Below are 24,817 nucleotides of genomic sequence, written 5' to 3'. Positions count from 1 at the left end.
ATTCGAGTTAAGTCCATGCACACAATTTCTAAAAGGTAGAAATTGATGGTTTGGGGTTTTTTCCCCCTCATTTTGCCCATACACAAATTAGGGTAGGGGCTGTCAGAATAGGGTAGTTAGGGTAACTGGAAGCAGAACTTTTTTTTGGCCTTATGCATGAATATCACCCCAACCCACACCAGGAAAAAAAACACCCAAACCCACCAAAACAACAAAGTCAATAAAGTAAATGCTGAAAAAACTTTTTTAATCAAAAGGAAGAAAAGACAAAACAGAAAGAAAAACAGGGGAAAATATTAAACCTCAATAAACCAAGTAAATTTTGAAACTAAACCGTACAGATTTCATGCTAATGTCAACTGTGAAACTCTACTGTATGCTTTGGTAACGGTCCTGTCAAAACAATGGAGGCAAACTGAATTCTTTTGTTGAGATAAGGAAAATACGGAGAGAACTTTTAAAGAAGATTTCAGTTTCACCAACACTTTTTTCATTGTCTTACATTGGCTGTTAGTATAAAACTGGTGTGATATCTTGGAATAGTGAAGACTCTCTTTTGCAAGTTCAGATCAAATGTTGAAAGTGGAGATCAATGCTACATGTTCATGTACAGTACATGAACTACAGTGAACAAGCAATAGGTGATGGCTTCCCCTAGATCGCTTTCACAAAATTTGAAAGTTTCTAGGCAACTTCAGAAACTTGTGGCTACGTCACAATTATATGATCAAATACTCAAATTAAGCAGTGACATCATTGCACCCATCGGCCTCCTCATCAATGCAGTCTTTCTTTACACGGTGATTCGAGTGAAGTCCATGCGTACAATCATCAACATTTACTTATCCAACTTGGCTGTGGCTGACTCACTCACCCTTATCGAGCTGATTATACTTGCACAGATTTCACCGATAGAGAACACCTCCTTGATAAAAGGAATGACATTTGCCCAATTTGTGCTCATAACTATTTCTAATTGCTTTGTGGTTACCATAGCAGCTGAGAGATTCTATGCAACACATCGTCCACTAAAATTCAAAGAAAGAGCTTCTAAATCTCGGGCGGCAAAGATATCGGCAGGAATCTGGGTGCTCGTCATCATCATTGGTGTGATAGCACTATTCTTACCAATCACAGATGCTGTCTTCAGTTACATAATCCTTGGGATTGCTGGTATCACCAATATCGTCTCTTTAATTGTTACTCTCGTTTTGTACATCTTAATTGTGGTTAAGGTGGGCTATCAATCAGCTCTGTTCCCAAACCGTCCCAAGCAAGCAGGCAAGGTCCTTTGCATGGTAATCATCAATACTGCTGTCTTCTTCATTTTCAACTCACTGGATGTTGCAAATACAATCATTACCATTGTTATAGTCTATAAAGATGTGTCTACCCAGCCTGTTGAGATTTTGAAACTTGCAAAAAAAGGACTCATTGTGAGGCTATGTACCGGAATTGTGCAACTTATCAACAGCTCAATTGATCCTTTAGTCTACAGTGCCACAAACGCTGACTTCCGCGCAGCTGTAGTCAAGGCATTCTCATGCCTGAAACTGTGCTGTCGTTGCTGTCCAAGACAGACTCCCAGCCAACCAGTGCAGCCAGGAAGTCAGATTGAGCTTCGTGTGATTCCACAGGCAGAAAATGACCAAGAGCACCATGCTGCCAGGCCAAGCAGCAGCAAGCCACCAAGCCAAGGGCATGCACAACACACAGAGAGTCAGCAGTCACTGGACAGCTGTCAGGAACAACAAAGTTCCAGGCAAAGCAGCAGCAAGGCATCCATGCACAGTCAGCACCATGTTCTGGTGCACGTCGATGTACATGCAGAACCAGCAAGGACACTAGCACTTGCAAGTTCTCATCAAGAACAATGCTCTAGTCTGACTGACTGCAAGCCATCCATGCAAGGTGAACAGTGTGCACATCCAGAACCAGCAGAGAGCCAGCAGTCACTTGCAAGTACTCAGGAACAATGTCCTGGGCTGACTGGCACAGAGTCATCAGCACAAGGGCAGCAGTATGCACATCCAGAACCAGAAGGGAGTTCATCGTTTGAAAATTGTCAAGAACAATATTCTCTGGTAACTGATGAGCCATCCATGTAAGGGGTGAACAGAGTCAGCAGTAGTCAACAATCACTTGCAAGTAACACTGAAACAATGTTCTAAGCACAACAGCAGTGTGCCACATGAGCAGTTGTGTGCATCAAGAACCAGCAGGGAGTCAATCCCTCAAAACTTGACAAGACTGATGATCCAAGGGGACTACCCTGCAAGGGGAACAGCAGGCCCATGAGTGCCAGCAACACTTGAAACTTCTCAGGGACAATGTTCAAACATTATTTATTTATTATCTTTTATTTATTACAAGCTGATTTACCCGATCATAGATCGGGTAGGGCGTAGTGTTGGGGATGAACATTTGGGGAGTTAAATGTAAATGGGGATATAGTTAAGGAGACATGCAGTTATAGACAAGCAATTTCTGTGGTGTGATGCGAGGCAATTTCTGACCACTAAAACCAATTTCAGCAAAAGATCATCTTGTAAAGTTTTGAGTTTGGAGTAATTGAATCAGCTACATGTATTCTGAGCAATAGAATCATTGTTGTAGGCTACAATTTTTATTCGGGGAAGAAAAAGTGGGGGGGGGGACCAAACAATATCCCCCGTTTAAAATGGGGGGGGGGGGGGTCCCCCTGTCCCCCGTCGATTTACGCACATGATAATTATGTACCATGGCAACTGTCTGTAAATGTTCCCGTTGGTCTGTTAAATTGGCATTTTGTGAGGCAGTCGCATTTGGAAAACGCAGTGAAAAGGTTACCGTAGTACACAGGCGAAGGCTGATTGTACAGTTTTGACAATAAATCATAATGCAATAAAACGTAAAGGTGTCATTTGAAATGAAAATGTTGAGTGTTACCATAAAATTACAAACGATTAGTGGAGGAAGGTCATAATTAAGTTTCAGTATTGGACTCTTCAACAAACGTAAACTTGAACTTCTTACAATTTGCGAGACCGTCTTCGAGGAAAAAGTTGATTTAGCTTTTATTGAAGTTGGTTCAACCATCTTTATAAGAGCAAGTTTTACTCGGCCTCCGAGAAATGTTGGCTCCTGAAAGGATCCGAGACCGCGGTCTCCCGCGACACCAAAATGGCTCCACGTCCGTGGAAAAATGTGGGTGTCTTCCTCCGGGTCGGACACTTTCGTCGATTTCTTTGTGAATGCATCGATCCTTCGTTGACCCCAAACAGGCCCCCGAAATTATAACACGACACTGAATTATACGTCACGTGGCGGGCAGCGAACTCACAACGCTCAGCCTTGGTGGTGGAAGCATGGAGCTGTAAACACATTATGGAAGCAACAGCACTCTATCACGCGACGTCACATGCTTGCGCTTCAAATAGCGAGCACCGTAGACCCAACCTCGTTTCCAGGGTGTGGAGCAGGCTGCAGTACGCGTTGCCATCGACAGTTTTGCATAGCCCGGAAATACTACGCAGTGTAGACTTTCGATTGGTCAGACCGCGCAAGGCATACTTAATGTGTAGTCCTTCTGAGTATTCGTTGCACTCGGCGCAGGGGCGGCAAGCGAAGCCTATGAAAGAATAGGGGCACTCGGTGGCCACGCACCATGGAGAAAAAATATTTTACCAAGGTCACCCCATATCACAATTTGGTGAACGCTTTGGCAGTACGGCTGAGTAGAACACGTAAACGAAACCCCTACGTTGACCTCGCTGACCTCGCACAGTCTAGACTCGCAGAAAAGCCAGCACAGGGGGCGGCCAGGCAGTCAACGTGAAAGCGCACACGACGGAAAATTCCTGTGCAAAATGCTGTCACGAAAAATAGACGAAAAGGATCGCCGGTCCGTACGGGAAAATCAGGATGACCCGAAGTGTCCGACCCGGCGGAAGACACCCTCCGTATTTTTCCACGGACGTGGAGCGATTTTGGCGCCGCGGGAGCCCGCGGTCTCGGATCCTTTCATGAGCAAACATCGTCTCGGAGGCCGAGTTAAACTCTCTCTTATATATATAGATTTTTATATATTTATTAACTTATTTTATACACATTTGATCCGCGCTGCAAGCTCTAAACGTACCCAGGAATGGAGAACAGTCTTAGGAGGCAACCACCACAGTCTTTTCCAGAACAATGCTCAATCCCAAATGAAATTCCTGCATCAGAATCCACACTGAGTCATCGAGACAATGTGCCATCCCAACGGGAGATAACAGCCAGCTACCAGTGGAAAGAAACCGCTCCAACTAATGTGAGTAGCTCAATAGGCTGGATTGTGCACTCTAATGGTATCATTTTTTGCATCAGTTCAAAAGCCTACAAGGGTTAGGGGAAACCACTGGGGAGGATTCTGGAACACACTGCTGCGATACGGACTAAGTTGAACACATTGCTGATGATGCCTGATGCTCATGTGAAGATGTTACAAGTCAGTGCAGTCCAGAATAAAAAGATTGATGAATACATGTACTTTCCACCATACATGCGGAAAGCAGTGTGTTCCTCCCACTGGGGCTCTCAAAAACAGTCACAAAGTGCCTTCTATTGATCACACACGGAGTCCATAGATAAATTATGATGTGTATGCATATGAATTGATGATGTGTAGAACTCCAGGAGACCTACACCTCCTTTATCTTGTGATATGAACCAAAATAAAACTAAGAATTACTCAGTCAGACATACATCATGTATAATGCGAAAAAGAGAGGGCGCTTTTTTTACTATGCTCGAGAGCCCCTTTGATGGTCACACCGCGAGTGCGTACTGGTTAGTGCATGTATAGCGCAAAGTACGCCCAACTACTGTAATTGAGAATGTGCGCAAACCCATGGCGTCTTCACCAAACAACAGGTGTTTTCAGCAATGCATTCAAATATCACTCCAAGTGGTTTTCCCCAATTCTCCCTTTCTTACCGTTGAGGGGGTACTTGTGCATGGAGTGGACCTCTAACATGTTTGAATGTAACATTTTGTGCATGGAAACAAACAAAAAAACAACCCCACAACCAAAAACTAAAACAAATTTTCCAAATGTAATGAAGTACATGTAAACTCTGAAACAAACATTTATCAGATATTTTGTTTGAAAGGGAATATACAACATTTGCAAACATCGAAAAATAAAACTACAAGTTCTTACAAAATACCTTACTAGGATGTTGGTAAATGACAGTCTAAAGCAGCCTGTAAAATTATGGCACCTGGTGTGAAATCATTATCAAGAAAATGATATTTTTGTATACATTTCCAACGGTGGTCGGCTGACAGGCTAGCTAGACTGATTCCCTTACAACTTTCCAACATCTATAAATTGATCCATTTTATCTATAAGTAGAGTCAGGGAACCAGACTACTTGAACATTTCTTTTTGTTTTTTTGTTTTTCCAACATTTTCGAACACAAAACTTCAAACATGTCAGTGTAACAATATTTGATCTATTATACTATCCCCTCAAAAAGTTCATTTCTGAAAATTACAGCAAAAGCCAATGATGTACATTCCCTCTACTTGTGAAACTGTAACGTGAGCCTTGGTTCCACTCCTGTCAAAAATTGAAGGGACAAAATTACATGTAATTCTGAGTAATTTTTGGAGATGAGGAAATATTGGGGAGAAAATGTGATTCTCTTTCATTTTCACCTGCATAGTTCTTACATTGGCTGTTGGTATAAAACTGGTGTGATATCTTGGAATAGTGCAGACTATCAGATATCTGTTGCAAGTTCAGATCAAATGTTGAAAGTGGAGATCAATGCTACATGTACATGTACAGTGAATGAACTACAGTGTACAAACAGTAGGTGATGGCTTCCCCTAGATCGCTTTCACAGGATTTCAAGGTTTCAAAGCAAGAGGAAAAATTGAGGGCTGCTTTACAAATAAATGTACAAATAGTCTCAGTGTGTACTTGCATCATTGCACCAATAGGCCTTCTCATAAACACAGTCTTTCTCTACACGGTGATTCGAGTGAAGTCCATGCATACAATCATCAACATTTACTTATCCAACTTGGCTGTGGCTGACTCACTCTTCCTTATCTTGCAAATTATACAGCTTTCACTGGCAGAGAACTCTTTGAAAGCACAAACATGTGTCAAATACTTAGTCCTTGCTGCGTCTAATTTCTTTGTGGTTACCATAGCAGCTGAGAGATTCTATGGAACGTATTATCCAATGAAATTCAATGAAAAGGCTTCTAAATCTCGGGCGGCAAAGATTTCGGCAGGAATCTGGGTACCAATCATCATCATTGGTGTGATTTTGGGATTCGTACCAATCACAGATGCTGTCTTCATTTACACAGTTGTTGCAATTGATGCCATCATCAATATCGTGTCGTTAATTGTTACTCTCGTTTTGTACATCTTAATTGTGGTTAAGGTGCACTATCAATCAGTTCTGTTCCCAAACCGTCCCAAGCAAGCTGGCAAGGTCCTTCGTATGGTAATCATCAATACTGCTGTCTACTTCATTTTCAGCTCACTGGATGTTGCAGGTGCAATCGTTGTCGTTGTTTTAGCCAATATAGATGTGTCTACCCAGACTGTTGAGTTTTTGAAACTTGCAGAAAAAATCATCATTGTGATTCTATGTACAGAAATCTTCCGATTTATCAACAGCTCAATTGATCCTTTAGTCTACAGTGCCACAAACGCTGACTTCCGCGCAGCTGTAGTCGAGGCATTCTCATGCCTGAAACTGTGCTGTCGTTGCTGTCCAAGACAAAATCCCAGCCGACCATCGCAGCCAGGGAAGCAGATTGAGCTCCGTGTGATTCCACAGGCAGAAAATGAACAAGAGCACCATGCTGCCAGGCAATGCAGCAGCAAGCCACCAAGCCAAGGGCATGCACAACACACAGAGAGTCAGCAGTCACAGGACAGCTATCAAGAAGAACAATGTTCCAAGCAAAGCAGCAGCAAGGCATCCATGCAAAATCAGCACAATGTTATGGTGCATGTCGATGTACATGCAGAACCAGCAGGGACACCAGCGCTTGCAAGTTCTTATCAAGAACAATGCTCTAGTCTGACTGGCTGCAAGCCATCCATGCAAGGTGAACAGTGTGTACATCCAGAACCAGAAAGGAGTCAATCGGTTGAAAATTGTCAAGAACAATATTGTCTTGTAACTGATGAGTGCAAGCCATCCATGTAAGGGGAGCAGTGAACAGCGTCAGCAGAAAGTCAACAATCACTTACAAGTAACTCTGAAACAATGTTCCAGGCATGACAGCAGTGTGCCATAGGAGCAGTGTATGCATCAAGAACCAGCAGGGAGTCAATCACTCAAAAGTTGAGAAAACTAATGATCCAAGGGGACTGACTCCAACCTGCCCCTGCAAAGGAAACAACAGGCCCACGAGTGCCAGCAACACTTGAAGCTTCTCAGGGACAATGTTCAAACCTGGTTATCAGCTTATTTTACACACATTTGTTCCGCGCTGCAAGCTCTAAACGTACCCAGGAATGGAGAACAGTCTTAGGAGGCAATCACCACAGAGTTTTAAAGAACAATGCTCAATCCCAAATGACATCCTGCATCAGAATCCACACTGAGTCACCAAAGACAATGTGCCATCCCAACAGCAGATAATGGCCAGCTAGCAGTGGAAAGAAACGGCTCCAACTAATGTGAGTAGCTCAATAGGCTGGATTGTGTACTCTAATGGTGTCATTTTTTGCATCAGTTCAAAAGCCTACAAGGGTTGGGGGAGACCACTGGGGAGGATTCTTGAACACACTGCTGCGATACGCACTAAGTTGAACACATGATGATGATGCCTGATGCTCACGTGAAGACGCTACAAGTCAGTGCAGTCCAGAATAAAAAGATTGATGCATACTTTCCACTATACATGCAGAAAGCAGTGTGTTCCTCCCACTGGGGCTCTCAAGCAGTCACAAAGCACCCTCTATTGACCACACACGGAGTCCATAGATAAGTCTAGGATGTATGCATATGAATTGATGATGTGTAAAACTCCAGGAGATGTGGAGTGTAATTCCACCTCCTCAATCTTGTGATATGAACCAAAATAAAACTAAGAATTACTCAGAAATACTACATGTATAATGGGCTCTGTACGCGAAAAAGAGAGGGCGCTTTTTTATACTATGCTCAAGAGCCCTTTGGATGGGCACACCGCGAGTGCCTACTGGTTAGTGCATGTATAGCGCAAAGTACGCACGACTACTGTAATTCTGAATGTGCGCAAACCCATGGTGTCTTCACCAAACAACAGGTGTCTTCAACGATGCATTCGAATATCACTCCAAGTGGTTTCCCCCAATTCTCCCTTTCTTACCGTTGAGGGGGTACTTGTGCATGGAGTGGACCTCTAACATGTTTGAATGTAACATTTTGTGCATGGAAACAAACAAAAAAACAACCCCACAACCAAAAACTAAAACAAATTTTCCAAATGTAATGAAGTACATGTAAACTCTGAAACAAACATTTATCAGATATTTTGTTTGAAAGGGAATATACAACATTTGCAAACATCGAAAAATAAAACTACAAGTTCTTACAAAATACCTTACTAGGATGTTGGTAAATGACAGTCTAAAGCAGCCTGTAAAATTATGGCACCTGGTGTGAAATCATTATCAAGAAAATGATATTTTTGTATACATTTCCAACGGTGGTCGGCTGACAGGCTAGCTAGACTGATTCCCTTACAACTTTCCAACATCTATAAATTGATCCATTTTATCTATAAGTAGAGTCAGGGAACCAGACTACTTGAACATTTCTTTTTGTTTTTTTGTTTTTCCAACATTTTCGAACACAAAACTTCAAACATGTCAGTGTAACAATATTTGATCTATTATACTATCCCCTCAAAAAGTTCATTTCTGAAAATTACAGCAAAAGCCAATGATGTACATTCCCTCTACTTGTGAAACTGTAACGTGAGCCTTGGTTCCACTCCTGTCAAAAATTGAAGGGACAAAATTACATGTAATTCTGAGTAATTTTTGGAGATGAGGAAATATTGGGGAGAAAATGTGATTCGCTTTCATTTTCACCTGCATAGTTCTTACATTGGCTGTTGGTATAAAACTGGTGTGATATCTTGGAATAGTGCAGACTATCAGATATCTGTTGCAAGTTCAGATCAAATGTTGAAAGTGGAGATCAATGCTACATGTACATGTACAGTGAATGAACTACAGTGTACAAACAGTAGGTGATGGCTTCCCCTAGATCGCTTTCACAGGATTTCAAGGTTTCAAAGCAAGAGGAAAAATTGAGGGCTGCTTTACAAAGAAATGTACAAATAGTCTCAGTGTGTACTTGCATCATTGCACCAATAGGCCTTCTCATAAACACAGTCTTTCTCTACACGGTGATTCGAGTGAAGTCCATGCATACAATCATCAACATTTACTTATCCAACTTGGCTGTGGCTGACTCACTCTTCCTTATCTTGCAAATTATACATCTTTCACTGGCAGAGAACTCTTTGAAAGCACAAACATGTGTCAAATACTTAGTCCTTGCTGCGTCTAATTTCTTTGTGGTTACCATAGCAGCTGAGAGATTCTATGGAACGTATTATCCAATGAAATTCAATGTAAAGGCTTCTAAATCTCGGGCGGCAAAGATTTCGGCAGGAATCTGGGTACCAATCATCATCATTGGTGTGATTTTGGGATTCGTACCAATCACAGATGCTGTCTTCATTTACACAGTTGTTGCAATTGATGCCATCGTCAATATCGTGTCGTTAATTGTTACTCTCGTTTTGTACATCTTAATTGTGGTTAAGGTGCACTATCAATCAGCTCTGTTCCCAAACCGTCCCAAGCAAGCAGGCAAGGTCCTTTGCATGGTAATCATCAACACTGCTGTCTTCTTCATTTTCAGCTCACTGGATGTTGCAGGTGCAATCGTTGTCGTTGTTTTAGCCTATAAAGATGTGTCTACCCAGACTGTTGAGTTTTTGAAACTAGGAGAAACAGTCTTCATTGTGAGTCTATGTACCAAAATTGTGCAACTTATCAACAGCTCAATTGATCCTTTAGTCTACAGTGCCACAAACACTGACTTCCGCGCAGCTGTAGTCGAGGCATTCTCATGCCTGAAACTGTGCTGTCGTTGCTGTCCAAGACGGAATCCCAGCCGACCATCGCAGCCAGGGAAGCAGATTGAGCTACGTGTGATTCCACAACAGGCAGAAAATTATCAAGAGCACCGTGCTGCCAGGCCAAGCAGCAGCAAGCCACCAAGCCAAGCGCATGCACAACCCACAGAAAGTCAGCAGTCACTGAACAGCTATCAAGAAGAACATTGGTCCGGGCAAAGCAGCAGCAAGCCACCAAGCCAAGGGCATGCACAACCCACAGAGAGTCAGCAGTCACTGAACAGCTATCAAGAAGAACATTGGTCCGGGCAAAGCACCAGCAACATGGCATCCATGCACAGTCAGCACAATGTTCTGGTGCATGTTGAGGTACATGCAGAACCAGCAAGGGACACCAGCGCTTACAAGTTCTCATCAAGAACAATGCTCTAGTCTGACTGGCTGCAAGCCATCCATGCAAGGGGAACAGTGTGTACATCCAGAACCAGCAGAGAGCCAGCAGTCACTTGCAAGTACTCAGGAACAATGTCCTGGGCTGACTGGCACTGAGTCATCAGCACTACGGCAGCAGTATGCACATCCAGAACCAGAAGGGAGTTCATCGTTTGAAACTTGTCAAGAACAATGTTCTCTGGTAACTGATGAGTGCAAACCATCCATGTAAGGGGAGCAGTGTGCAGAGTCAGCAGATAGTCAACAATCACTTGCAAGTATTTTTCATTCTAAAACAATGTTCCAGGCACAACAGCAGTGTGTCATTGGAGCAGTATCTGTGGATGTCAGCCAACTACAGCTAGCCAACTACAGCTAGCTCAAACTGATAAGTGGCTCACGCTTTTAGTCATTTCAAAATCCTGTAATTTCCCCTAATAGCACTTCTGTCTGTACCAAGTTTGAATCAAAGTTTTGAAAAGATTGTTGGCCCATCTACACAAACACAAACCATGGGTTTTTACTGCTGCAGGCACATCATGCCAGTGACAACCCACCATTCTGCATACACTTAAATTACACTCCTTCATGTAAATCCTTTTGCCTTTCCACTAGATAACACATTTTACTGTACTTGTACTTAACCCTAATTAAACTCCCTGTGTGAAAAATGTATTTAAATTGTAAGAAACGGGACTGTTTCTATGGTCATATCTCGTGAAGATTTGCATGCTCTAAAAATGGGATGACAATTCACCACTGTAAATATTTAAAAGCTGAAGACTTTTCTTTTTTCTTATATATATATATGTGCATGTATTTGCTACAGGTTTTAGACCCAGAGAGTATTACTAACATTTATAGTAAAACTCTTCAGTGTGCATACATATAATATTCCACAAGTGCAAAGTGGAATACTGAATAAATGTAGTGCATCTGTGCCATCTGTGTGCCACGTCATGAGGCCGAAGGCCGAGTGGTACATGTACGTGGGAAACAGACACACTACAGTTTCCGTGTTCCACGAGCACGAGTAGAATGATAAATTTATCTTCAAGCAAACAAGATGTACAGTAAAGTTGGAACGAACACGTTGTACATGAACTTTCTAGCTGTTATTCTATTACACGTACGCGCAGCAGAATGGCGCACGCATCTAGGAAAGGCGCGACATTTGGAGTATGATATGGACTGTGGTATATGGTCAATGTAGCATGTTTGTTGCTATGAGTTGACCAATCAGGATGGAGGATTCTAGTTTGCTTGAAGATAATATTAGTTATCCCACAAGCGTGAGTGGAGTACTGAATAATGCAGTGCGTGGGTGTCCACATGCCACCAGGCCGAAAGCTGATTGGCACATGGAATTACATTTTCCACATTCCATGAGTGAGAGTGGGATTTTGAATTTATCATTCAAGCAAACTTGACGCACAGTAAAGATGCAATGCGCGACTTTGGAATTCACAGTGGCCTGTGCAGCACTAACCGCGCCGCGTAAGCTCAGATAACGCGTGATACTCGTGGTGTTATATGGACCGTGGGTATATGGAATAATACCACACTGTTGTTGCCATGGATTGACCAATCAGGATCTGTGATTCAAGTTTGCTTGGAGATAAGAATCATAAATGTAGTGTAAAGATAAAAGGTGTACAGAATGCAATTGAACCTCCCTTTAATTCCTTGTGGTATTTACAAAAGTAAAACTAAAAGGTTGCACAAATATCAGTTTTAAATACAATATTTAGTGCGTAAGTGTGACGTCAGTTCAACTTAAACCACGCTCACTGCATAGGGAGTAGCATTGAAAATCATTGGAGCCACAGGAACCAGAAGTAGTGCACAGTGGCGTGTTCAGCCAATGGGCGCTAGTAATCAGTGGTGCGTGTGCATGTATGACGCAGTCACTTACGAACCAGATAAAGCAAAGATGTAGCTTTCATTTCTTACTTTACACTTTCTTTGCATTGCAAAAAAAAAAAAGAGTTAAGTGGAGCAAGCACTGAAATAGAAGTAAACCCCGAAACAAAAACTGTTCAGATTTCAAGCGAAAGTCAATTGTGAAACTGTAATGTATGCGTTGGTAGCGTTAGTAACAATACTGTCACAACAATAGAGACGAAACTACTTCTTGTGTATCTTATAACAACGAGGAAACTTTGGGGGAAAGTTATGACAAACAATAGAGACGAAACTACTTCTTATGTATCTTATAACGACGTGGAAACTTTGGGGGAAAGTTATGAAAAACAATAGAGACAAAACTATTTCTTATGTATCTTATAATGACGGGGAAACTTTGGGGGAAAGTTATGAAGAAGCTTTCAGTTTCAACTACATGTACATATTTCTCAAGAATCACTTGCAAGTTCAAGGTTTGAAATCACTGGGTCGATACCGATTGGCATTAGGAGACACAAATATTTATCCAAAAAACATGCAATTTTCAAGAATATGGTTCAAACAAAAATAAGTTGGAAACTGATGCAAATATGACTTTAAAGTTCATCGCCTGCCGATCCTTCAAAATCTCCCTTGAATTTTTGATGTTTTTGTAGGAGTGAGCAAAAGGAAAGGAAAGCACAGCTACTTCTTAATGTAGCAGTAAGAAGGTGCCCTGAGGTTTCAAGAGTGACCCACATGCAACTGCATTAAATATCTTACCTCTGTCTAACTTTTTCTTGAGCTCCTCGATTTCCTTCTGAAACTGTCGCAGCAAAGCGTCTTTGGGATCTTCGTTGATGCGCGCGTTGTTCTTGATGTTCTTGGCTCTGTTGGCATAACGCAGTGTGCTGATTGTCTCGTCATAGTTGTACTCTGCCGGTCCGATGTTAGCACACTGCAAAAAGAACAATATAACAGAGAAAACTTCTACATTTGTACACAAATTTGTTGGATGTCTTTGTGCAAAAAATCGAGTGTTGTACTTGCTTGTGTGAAAATATTTGTTTTTGTAACATGAATTATTGTGCTTACATTTTTACGCTGTTTATTTCAGTTATCCACAAATAAAAATAGATTTAGTAAACAAGAACAGCTCGTTAGATAATTCAGAAAAGTTTTTTCTTTTCTTACCATTACGGTTTTTGCATTGCCGCCCAGAGAATCTTGCAGTAACCGTGTGAGTTTGGAGTTTCGGTACGGTATGTGCGTGCTCTTGCCGTCTACAAGCGACGAGATCACATTGCCTAACGTGGAGAGTGACAGGTTGATTTTGGTTGCTTCTTTCAACCGCTGGCCTGTTGCTCCCGTCTTGGACTGACGTTCTGAACCCTAAAAGAAAACACAAATTGAGACTTTTTAGAATTAAACTTGCACACGACTGCCTAGTTATGTTTTGCTGAATGACACATGGGCTAACTACAGTGAAATCCCGATACGTCAAACCTCAAGGGAACAGGTTCAAAATTTGACTTCAACAGAGTGTTGAGTTAAGCAGGGTTGTATATCATTGTTACAGTACTGAAGGGAATGGATTCTTTGTTTGACTTAACAGTTGTTTTAAGTTATCAGAGTTTGACTTATCAAGATTTCACTGTAGTCTATGGAATATCCCCTTGCACAGCAAGGGTCTATGATATGTGAGCAGTTTCGGTGATTAATTACACAAATCAAGTCTGCGTTCTTACCTCGAGATTCTGATATTCTGACCGTTCAGCGGGCGCCTTCTATTGGGTCTTCCGTAACCCATTGTTGCATTACAAAAACATGGCATCCAAACTGACCAATCCATAACTTAGTCCACATTTCTGATCGAAATGAGGTCACAGTCTCTAAGGACCATTCTGTTTGGCTGGCGCCCGGGAGTCGCATAAAATTTATTCGGCGATATTATTCCACGTTCAAGCATGGCTTTGCCCACATGAATGCCCGATACTCAGACTATGGGCTTACATGTACAGACAAATATCTTACAATTGTGAAGTGAACTGCGCATATCAAAGGTGTTGAATGAATGTGAATAAGCTCACAAAGATTGCCATGCGTACATACAGTCTTAATTTAAAGAAACTCAAAGATTACAAATTAAAACCTCTCTGAAAAAAATGACACTGGGAAAATCTTGAATGTCTAAAATGACAGGATGATGTCTTAGGGGTTTACAAAACTGTGGCTTTGTCTCCAGCTTTGCCTCCAAACCCAAACCTTATGCGACAGAGTGTGGTGTCAACTGCCAAGCGAATATAAAACAATGAAGCCGAGGCCTGAAACCAAATCCACAGACAAAACCGCAATTTCGCAAAAGCCTTTCTGAAGCAAATTCTTGAGACACACATTTTGGTGAATGCTAAATTTAGGCAACTCAAAAGAACAACAAAATCGTGAAATTGTATTTTTTTTTATTGAACTTACTGCCAGGTCCACCATATGCAGCTTGCCCGCTCTCACGTGCTGCTCTTTGTCCGGTCCAACATCGCTCCTCTCCACTGTGATGCTGAAGATAGCGTGCGACCGAGAACTGTGCTCGTTCATGTTGGTTGCCCCGACTGAGCCTGAAATTAAAACGCGTCAACATTTAGGCCTGACAATTCTTTATCTGCCGATAAATTTCACTCTTTTTCCCCATTAGCATTGCCAGGGAAACACTGGAGCAAGAAAAGACAAGCTCCACGAAGGCTCTTCGTTACTTACGGTGACTGTTTCCCAGCGTGGTTATTCTGTCCATGTCGTCGGCATTGTTGACGACAAAGGCGGACAAGTCTTTCACGTACACTCCGATGTCGGGACGCTCTTTTACCTGAACACACAAAAAATGATCAAAACCAGACTCTGAAACAGGAATAATCACAATTTATTCATAAATCAACCCATTCCAAAGAAATACTTTTAAAGTATTCTGTGTTACATTCATGCGTATCTATACATGCATACAGGTATCTGTACAAAAAGAACGACAAATAAAAGACATACTTCATAATGATATTTGTTTTTTTTGAGATTTAAAGGTTTGCATGGTGGAAAGATACTAAGACAAGATAAGTTTGCGGTAGCACCATGTGAATACATCTCTTTTTTTTTTAGTATGTGTGGTTCTGAAAAGAACCGGAGGGACTCAACGTTTCGAACAGTATGCTCTGCCCATTGTCAGGAGAATGAGGGATTCCAATGATGATGCGATGTTATTCGTTATTTGTTTTTGTTGATGTTGAACTTATGAGCATTGAGAGAGTGAACGGGGCAATTCCCTGCTAGGGAGTATTTCGATAATGTGCATGGTGTTGCCTGCTGGACTTACCTCTAATCTGGCCGACAGGTCTTTGCCTAGTAGATCCTTCACTTCCTCATTGTAGATCTCAAGGTAGGACACTCTTACCAAGAATCTAGCACATCAAAAAAGTCATCAACTTTGATTTGTCAAACTGTACTTGTTGCTTGAGCATTCTGAGATTCAAGGAATCCCCGAGAAACAAGATACAATTTATTTTCAAGATGTCACACTGAATGGAAAAAAAACACAAACATTCATTTACCTTACGCTATCCCCAGCCTTTGCAATTTGTCCAAAGATGTGCGCGAAGGAATTAGGAATGATGCCTCTCAATTCCGGCTGGGTTCTTACCCCCTCCATGGTAAACGTCTTACCAGTTCCAGTTTGTCCGTACGCAAATATGGTACCTTCATATATGCACAAGGAAGAAACCAACAAAATAATTTGGTTTATAAACCTTCATAAATATAAGTAAATAAACGGTAAGCATACACTGTCTGTGATTCATTGCTTGAGAATAATGTCAGTTGGCAAAAAATTCTCCAAAATGTTCATGGGCCCAAGACAGGGTCTTCATCAGCCAAGTTTGAGGTCTCAAAGGAGACTTTTCTTCAACAATTTGAACCTAACATTTTGAAACTGAGTGTAAAGCCAAGTGGTTTCTATTTGAAGCCTAAGACTAGACTGGTACAACCTTTTTGAAAAGATTGACCCTTCAGTAGTCTGGCGGCATTGCTATGGGGAGAATGTAGAGAGAGACATGAGGTACCAGACATTTCTTTTGACACAGTTGATTGATGAAGCACAGAAGGATGTTAGACTGGTTGTTTCATGTGCCAGTCTATTTTCTTGCGTTGCATGTTTTCACTATCTTAAGTTTTGGGACTCTCATACACAGTATTGAGAGTCCCAAATGTTTGGACTAATCTTGGCCTTACCGTTATAGCCTTCCATCACCGCATCTACAATGGACCGAGCTGTTTGATTATAAACATCTGTCTGTTTGCTGCCGGGAGCAAATACAGTATCGAATGTGAAGGACTTGGGCGGTTCCCCTTTTGGCGCGGCAGGATTCTGAACCTGATAAAGAAAGTAATGACATCTATCCAATTAAAAACATTTGCATGCAACTCCAGAATGAACTGTGCACTGATAACTCATGCATAATAATATAATAATGGTATTTATAAAGCGCAGTTATCCAATATTGTTGGTGCTCAAGGCGCTACATCATTATTATTCTGCTCATTGGGCCAATGAAACATTCCAAATACCATCAGGTCCCTGGGGAGTATACAGCTCCAAGGGCTCGAAATACTCATTGGACAGTGGACCATGTCTAGTGATTTCGGTGTCGGTCTAGTGCTGTGTATGACTGCACTAGTCCGGCTGTCTAGTGTTTTTTTCTAGCACTATATAAACAAAATGACGCCCAAATATACTAGCAGTTGAGGTCTGATTAATAGCGTGCTTTGAATTCATTACTTGATTGATTAAAATTACCGGAAAAAACTCCTGGTGCCGTGCCGAACGCAATGAAGCTGCCTGGCCAACACGCCAGTCATGCCAGGTCAGTTGCAGACAAACGTACGTACATCCTACACAGTACATGTACGTTGGTACGATGTCGCGCCACCACAACTTCGATTGGTAGCAATACGTTGTATTTATATTACTGCTGTATTTCCCTATTAAGCGTCTTACCTGCACAGTTCCACGCATTTCATCAACCTTGACTATGGAGGAAAACTTTTGACTGACTTCCTTCTCATTGAGAGGGCGACATCGTACAACCACACGCACATTGTCTCCGCTGTTACTCTATGAAAGATTAAAACAAAAACTGGTGTTTACGAGATAGGTGCATGTCGCAATGTGGGCCGGCAGAAGTCACAGCGCGCAGCCGGCCGGCCATGACAGTGTGGCACTGGACTTTTTTTTTCCTGAAAAGCCACCGAAATCATCAATATTTTTCATATTTTAGTAACTTTTGTTTTGTTTCAAGTTGATCTTTAGCTCTGTGAATGACTGAGTGCACAGTATGAGGTATGTGTTAATCTGGTGGTTATGGAATCTGGGTTGGGATAGAGGGAAAATGTGGACCATTTTTTGTATGTTATACACAGGGTGCCGTATTTGTAGGGACTCTTACGATCTAGTTTCTGTTAGCTCCAGCTCTATAAGTTGAATTCCTGATGAGCATTGGAGCTGGAGTTACTCAAGCTAACAAGCCCAGTGACTTTTGCAGGCTAATGTATTTTTTTTTTTCAGATAAAGTGTTGTAATTTTGAAAGAAATTTTGTAAGTTTCAAAGAAACTGTGACTTCCCGACCTTTTTTTTGCAGTTAGACGTGTTTCTCTGGTCGTCTTTTACCCCTTAATTTCCCTCATAAATCAAAGCCCTGCCCTCTTTCCACAAAAATAAACCTGTCAATATTCAAGGTGTCATTACCAGCTGTTCAGATATGTCAAGAAAGGAAAGAATTCCATATGTATGTCACTAGTTTTTCCCTGCAAAACAATGACCCATCAGCCATCAGAAAGCGATAACGTCCTAAAAAAGTGAAATTTAGCAGGGAAAATATTGAAGCATTTAGTGAGAAAACACTTAGAATTTTTCAGACCAGTCTCGTAGGGTTTGTACAGCAAGTCAAGTGACGCCCGTATATGGAATTCTTTCCCTAAGAAATATCAGAATGTCACTTTTGAGTGTCATTTTAGTCAGTTGTTTTGGTGAGTCTTTTTTACCAGGTAACCTTAAATACATATCGTCAGACCCCCTAAGCTACGCAGTCCTATTTCTATGCACTCGCATTCAATTTGTGTGTGACAATCCGCACGCTTTGCAAGCGTTACCTGCACAGATTATGGAGGGTCGAGGATAAAAAGGAACAGGGTCCTAAAAATTACCCATCCCATCCACCCAGTCCAGCCCAGTGCATGATGATCATTCATTGACTGATTCGAGTGCAGTGCCAGTGCAGTGCCAAGGGGAAAACCACGAATTTACACACTTCATTCATGCTTTCCGTCACAAATTTTACGTCAGAATCGGGACTGGGGACTTACCGGCATGTTGTGATTTCTAGCGTTTCAGCGTAATCAGCTGGAAGGATACGTTAGGAAAATTTGAAGAGAAGATGGCATTGGCAGTGCACAGAAGCAAAACTAAGGAATTCGAGTATGTTAATGTAAATAGCGACCTCATGCGGCAGTCAGCAACCAGCTAGCTCGCCGATCGCGAAGCAGTCCTCGCGTACCAACTCGTACCTAGTAACAAAAGGGTGGATTAATGGTACGAAATTGCGGATTCACACAAATCGGTCGGCCTACTTTATAATCACTGATAATTACAGCTGTCAAGTTTTTTTTTATTTGTTTGGGGGAATTGAAGCAAAATGTCCCCAGGTTGTTGTGCAGTTGGATGCAAGAATCGCGACGAACGTAAAAGCCGCAAAAAAGGCATCACCTTCCATCGGTAAGCTGGCACCAAAAACTTCGTTTTATTTTTAAAACGCTTGGCAAGTCAAGTTGAGAAAAATGAGAGTCCCAAATTTTCGGAATAACTTATGTGACTGTGAGCTTCAGATCCCCTGTTTTCTGCAATGCTCCCTCAGTTGACAGTTAAATAATTATTTTTCCCACGATTTATTCTAATTATCGTTAGGCTATTTTTAATAACGTACTCCAGACTACCAGAGACAGCCATGAGAGCGGTTATTGTTTTACCAAAAATTTCACCAGTTCACAATCACAGCCAGACAATTGCAATTTTCTCACAAGCTCATAGTAAGATTGGAACATGTACCCGAAAATGTCGTACTGTAACCTTGCCAATATAATGATTGATGGGGCGCGGGCCATATAAGTCCCGCATTTTTTTTCAGACCTCTCTAGTTTTTCTACATGTATATTTCGTGTAATTTCGTGTTGGAATTTAGATATGCAAACGTGAACCCCCGCCCCCTAGCCCAGGTGGACTCCCTTCCCTTCTTACGTTACGGAGAATGAAGACTTCGTCCAACCTGGGCTACCCCGCCCCCTATTCATAGTGTGCAAAATGTTCTAAACGCGTGCATGTTGCTCGAAATTTCTTCGAAAACCGGCACAGCCAATGCGCGTCACGAAAATTTGACTTCCAAAATATCGATGCACTTGGCAGTCCGTAGGCTAGGCAGTGACGTCATTTGAGAGAGATCAATTGTGAAGTTGAGGGGTACTTGATCAAGGAGTCTATGAAGAAAATAATCTTAATACTCCTCAATAACCCAACCTCTGTTGCTTTTGTTTCCAAGTTTTGCTGTTTAGCGCTTTAAATGATCAAGTATTTCCAATTATTTTCCATTTTCAGCTTCCCGTTGAGTCAACCTGAGAGAGCACAACGGTGGATTGCCCACACCAGGCGAGCCAATTGGAAGCCTAGACCGTGGTCCAAGCTCTGCTCCATACACTTCAAAGAATCCGACTTCGATAGGACTGGTGCCACCACGAGACTCAGGGAAAATGTCATTCCGACAATCTTTGACTTCCCAGATAATCCGAAGAAAGTATGTTTCCCTTCTACTTTTAACAATAACAGTTATTATATTTTTCACTAGAGTATTATAGTGGCCATGCAATGTATTGCAAATTAGTATTATATTTGGTGTGGATAGATATCCGTGCCTCTTTGAGGAAAGTGTGGAATGCTTTTTCATACAAATTAATAGTGTTGGCATGTCTACTAATTGACTGGCTTGTTGGTCAACAAAGAGACAATATGATTAAAGGTTGATTATATCATTTGCAGCTATCCAAAAGTAACTGACCAAATAATTGTTGCAAAGCATACTTGGTTTAAAGATAGTAATGGCACAATTAAAACTCTCTGTAAAATTGTTCTTTCTGGCATTCTGTCATTTAAAAGAAAACAATAAAAGAAGGCCTTTCCAAAGACGCGTGTAAAGATACATTTTTGGCAATTTCCGTCAGTAATCGTTTTTAATTCGAAGACACCATGGATGGATGCGCGCAAGCTTTGACACAACGCGCAAGTGATACGTACGTCAGTTCAGTGCGTGACATCGCGTACCTGCAATCCGCTGAATGAGAACGTGTCCCGGACGCCGATTTCAGGCGCAGTTTAAAACATGACTCGGCAACTTTTGAATTGAAATAGAGATCCTAGAATATGGTTTTCTAGGAAAATACAGCATTCACTGAGCTAAAACCTCATCAGGTTTGTTGTTAAGCACCCTTCTTTAGATTTTGAGCACTATTGTTGCTTCAAACAAACATATACATGTACTCTACCGTCAAATCATGGTTCTTAAAAAGTTTTTAATTTCCTTTTTTATATGACTGGCTACTAGGCTGGAAAGGAAATAGAACTTCTGGAGGCCCCACCTGCATTGCCAAAGCCCACCGCAGAAAAACCTGACGCACCAAGCAAAGCCGTGGAGAAGCCCAACATCACAGCAGTACACACGTCACTACCAGAGTCGCACGATCACTGCTATTTCACCCGCGACACACCGGTGGTCTTGAAGCGTAAACTGGACTTCACTTGTGCCAAGCTGTGCAGCGTCAACAAACGCTTGAGGATGACGCAACAGAAATGCCGACGCCTGGAAAAGAAGGTGTGTTCTCTGGAAGCGACCATCTACGCGTTACAGGAAAAGAGACCTTCAGCGGCTGCCAGTCTCGACGTTTTGTCGGAGACTTTGCCGGGTATAGCCGTCGAGCTGTTGAAAAGGATGTCAAGGAGTAAGAAGAGGGGAAAAGCGTGTTACGGGGAATACCCGGCCGTGGTTGCGGACTTTGCCTTGAAGCTGATGTCTCTGTCCCCCAAAGCGTACTTTTACACCCGGAAGAGTTTTGATGGCGCGCTCCCACATCCCTCCCTCTTGCGGAGACGGCGCAGTGTGAAAAAAGATGAAGCAAAAGAGCTAGGCTCCGAGCAAGAAGACTTGAACGCCATGACTGAGCTGTCGCTTGTGAGTCTGATGTCCACTGAGGAGCTATCACAGTTGCTGCTTCCCCAAACTAATTCAGATGTTTAAACGCCTGAAATAAAACCAGCTGTTTGGTTGATTTTCCTCAGAATATTCATTCGTTACCTCTCCAGTTTTGGTATATTGGTCAGTGAGTTCTGTTTTGTACTGTTTTCTTGTTATGCAAAGCGCAACGTTCAGTTGCTTTGAGTTGTCCTATAAAAGTACGGTACAACTTGGTGTAACGAACACAATGGGTTCCACAGCAGTTGTTTAAAGCCATCACCAGTTGGTATTATTGTACATAAGAACAATTATCTAAGGTGGATGTTCATTTTGCCAAATGTTTTTTATATTTATGTTACATTACAAATGTTACATTTTTTCCTTTTAAGAACAAGAAACATAAAAAGTGTAATTGAATTGAATATATTTTACCTTCATAAACTTCGTAAAGCATGTTGTTAAATGCTAAAGCTTCTTGTAAATTTGAAAGATGATAAAATAAGGTTTCAATGTTTTAATCTAATACTTTCTTGAAGAGCTGTCTTTCATTTTCTTTTTCCTTGATTATAAGTCGGGATATCAACATGTATCATAGTCGCCCGTGCCATTTTGAAACCCCCGCAACCTTTAGGGAATGCAGTACAGATATTGCCCGCCCATCACAGGGCCATTGGCCATGTGGCTGTCGATGGTAAGCGTTATCAGGGGCCTGCTGCACTCTCTCGGCACGGCGATTTCTGTGAAGTCGTTGTCCAAGCATAGGGTATCTCTCCAATCGGCGTGGACCGCTTCGTCGAAGTAATTTTGCAGTTGGATGCAGAAACGGAACTGCCCTGCCAAATCATCTGTGTGGAGCAATGAGAACAGAAATTAAATTTTGTACATTTTATTTCAATGTAGAAATCTGTGTACGCACCCGGCGCGTCACCCCCCCCCCCCCCTCCGGAAATGTTTATTATGATTGCTGATTTCAGGGGTTCTTTCAGAGGTTCACGTTGCGGTCTGGGTTGTATCTGTGCTTTGTCCTTCATAATTTGCTTATATGTCTTACCTTGCACAAACTGAAAGTCCCATTCACTGATTCCATCAAATGCGGACAGCTTGTAAGTGTCTGGGTCCTTCGTGAACTCCAGTGCATCTTGGAAAGAAAAAAAAAAGGAAAAGTAATGTCGGTGCCCTTTCTCTAGTCTATGTAATGGTCTACTACATATGAACAGATTTGCTGATTAATTAGGCAAGACCCCGCCTCTTGACCTCCTAGTTTTTGACCAATCAGCAGGGGCCTTCTATATCGGATTTTCGGTCATTCACCCGTTAAAGACAATGGATTAAAAAAAAATGTGTCACGCGCTCTGTATCATGTTGCGCGATTATTAGCTGTTGTTGTATTACAAAACACTGCATTCGAATTGACCAATCAAACCATTTAGTCTGATTTAGGAATGAAATGACGTCACAATTTAGTAAAGTCGACTCCGATTGGCTGGGGCGCGGCTTGCATATATCGCTTTGTCAAAACATATCAGACGTTATTCAGGAGTCTTGCTCCGTGGATAATGGGGTGATACTCAGACTAGCCTTTCTCATGCATATCCAACAATTAAAAAAAAAGAAATTTTGCTTCCATCAAAGTGTGATTGGGTGGTACCTCTTTCTCATTTCGCCATTGCATTGTATGTCTTCATTGGCTGAATGTAAAATGTGGGTCAATTGAACATTGAATGTGGGTCAACTGAATTATTTGTAAATTACCCCTGTTCGTCAGAATCTTGAGTACAAATTTACATGTAGAGCATACTAATGTCATATTGCTTGCTTTTTGTGCTTGCTCTAGCAGAAAACATTTCATGGTGTAGATGTGCTAACTGTTACGCACATGGAGATTTCTTTTGTTACGTCACCGATTTAAGCAACTTTCTCCTCTGGAGTTAAGCGTGCTTTTGCTGTGAAATGAAATTGGGCCATGCAGGTTATCATTACATGACAAGATTGTACTTACATAAGCACCACAGTCCATTGGCCTGCACTGTGAAGCATTGTGCGCAAGCAGTGTCATCCTCGACGCATGTTACATTCAGCACTGAGAATTCCTAAATAAGGAATACATTTTGTCAAAACTAATAAGTTCAAAGTCACAGTTAGCCCCCCCCCCCCCCCAAAAAAGGATGATAAATTGAATGCTTTAACCTGACACAACTTTTTCACCAATGACGGTCAGTCAGTCACTGTTTACAAATATGTTGCCCACCCCCCCCCCACCCCACCCCACCCCCCCGAAATTTGGACTGAGAAAATTCAACTTATTTTGGCACAAGACACAAGCCTCAGAAATAATGTGAACGTGAATTTTGAATACAAATTTTAGAAATTAATTAACCCTCGCCTCCCCAACTCCATCAAAATCCATCCCCCCAGTTTTGGTGGATTTTGGGGGATTCGGTCCTGCAGGCGTGGTTTGACTGAATATTAATGGAGTATGATGGACTTGGGCCTGAAGGCCTAGAGCAAAGCATGCATTGGAAGTAGTGTGATTGATGGATTTTGGCGGACTTGGTCCAGTACTTAGTAAAAGACAGTAGGGAGTTAGGGTTTAACTATAGATTAACAACTGCCATTGGCCTAATAACGTTAGGTAATTCGTACAAATTAAGCCATACGTTTCCAAATTTTTCACATTCATAAAAGTATGAGCCACAGTTTTACATCACATAATTTGAAGACCAATAATTGAACTGACGTTTTTTTTCTTCTTACCATATTGCTGCGCTGTATATCTCTAGTTGCTTGGTCATAGTTGCAACAGACTCCTCTGATGGCCATCACTATAAATAACACATACACTTTTGTTAACATGACGGTTTAAGTTCTTGTGGTTTATATCCCCACAAAAGTCGTAAGAGCGATACACAGTACCACTTGCCTAACACGAACTTGTTTTCAAATCTGAAATTTCAAATTTTAATATAATTTTCTATACCTTATGGGGTTGAGGTTTTTTATGATGCATTCATTGTGGTTGTTTGCATAATGTGACATGCAATTTGCATTCACTTCTCG

General features: G+C 41.7%; 3 protein-coding genes across 5 annotated transcripts in view; 1 reads left to right on the top strand and 2 right to left on the bottom strand.

The window, feature by feature from the left end:
* Window positions 1–18,985, bottom strand: part of LOC119728392 (kinesin-II 85 kDa subunit-like) — a 24,269-nt gene extending 5,284 nt beyond the window's left edge. The window contains exons 1-9 of the mRNA XM_038200616.1: window positions 18,852–18,985; window positions 17,487–17,603; window positions 16,721–16,862; window positions 16,045–16,189; window positions 15,810–15,894; window positions 15,206–15,311; window positions 14,927–15,066; window positions 13,649–13,846; window positions 13,238–13,412 (exon numbers count right to left, since the gene is read on the bottom strand). Of these exons, the coding sequence (XP_038056544.1) occupies window positions 13,238–13,412; window positions 13,649–13,846; window positions 14,927–15,066; window positions 15,206–15,311; window positions 15,810–15,894; window positions 16,045–16,189; window positions 16,721–16,862; window positions 17,487–17,603; window positions 18,852–18,857 (1,114 nt within the window). The 5' untranslated portion in view covers window positions 18,858–18,985. The remainder of the gene's footprint in view (window positions 1–13,237; window positions 13,413–13,648; window positions 13,847–14,926; window positions 15,067–15,205; window positions 15,312–15,809; window positions 15,895–16,044; window positions 16,190–16,720; window positions 16,863–17,486; window positions 17,604–18,851) is intronic.
* LOC119728390 (THAP domain-containing protein 1-like) lies at window positions 18,913–22,283 on the top strand. Of its 2 annotated transcripts, none has more exons than XM_038200613.1 (3): window positions 18,913–18,963; window positions 20,134–20,329; window positions 21,134–22,283. In XM_038200613.1, exons 1-3 carry the CDS (start codon window positions 18,923–18,925, stop codon window positions 21,821–21,823), a joined length of 927 nt encoding a protein of 308 aa, XP_038056541.1. In that variant the 5' UTR covers window positions 18,913–18,922; the 3' UTR covers window positions 21,824–22,283. The 2 variants fall into 2 exon arrangements, with proteins under 2 accessions (XP_038056541.1, XP_038056540.1); XM_038200612.1 differs by lacking the exon at window positions 18,913–18,963 and adding an exon at window positions 19,034–19,260.
* On the bottom strand, window positions 22,085–24,817 carry LOC119728391. 2 transcript variants are annotated; one of them, XM_038200615.1, is made up of 5 exons: window positions 24,738–24,817; window positions 24,515–24,582; window positions 23,760–23,850; window positions 22,812–22,898; window positions 22,085–22,605 (listed from the first exon to the last, which is right to left on the bottom strand). In XM_038200615.1, the coding sequence occupies exons 2-5, from the start codon at window positions 24,578–24,580 to the stop codon at window positions 22,388–22,390; spliced, it is 462 nt and encodes a 153-aa protein (XP_038056543.1). In that variant the 5' UTR covers window positions 24,581–24,582; window positions 24,738–24,817; the 3' UTR covers window positions 22,085–22,387. The 2 variants fall into 2 exon arrangements, with proteins under 2 accessions (XP_038056543.1, XP_038056542.1); XM_038200614.1 differs by having other exon boundaries at window positions 24,515–24,805.

The sequence above is a fragment of the Patiria miniata genome, unplaced genomic scaffold (assembly GCF_015706575.1).
Source record: "Patiria miniata isolate m_02_andy unplaced genomic scaffold, ASM1570657v1 HiC_scaffold_20, whole genome shotgun sequence".
Lineage (NCBI taxonomy): Eukaryota > Metazoa > Echinodermata > Asteroidea > Valvatida > Asterinidae > Patiria > Patiria miniata.
Note: the sequence above shows the minus strand (reverse complement) of the source record. Positions and strands in the feature narration are given on the sequence as shown.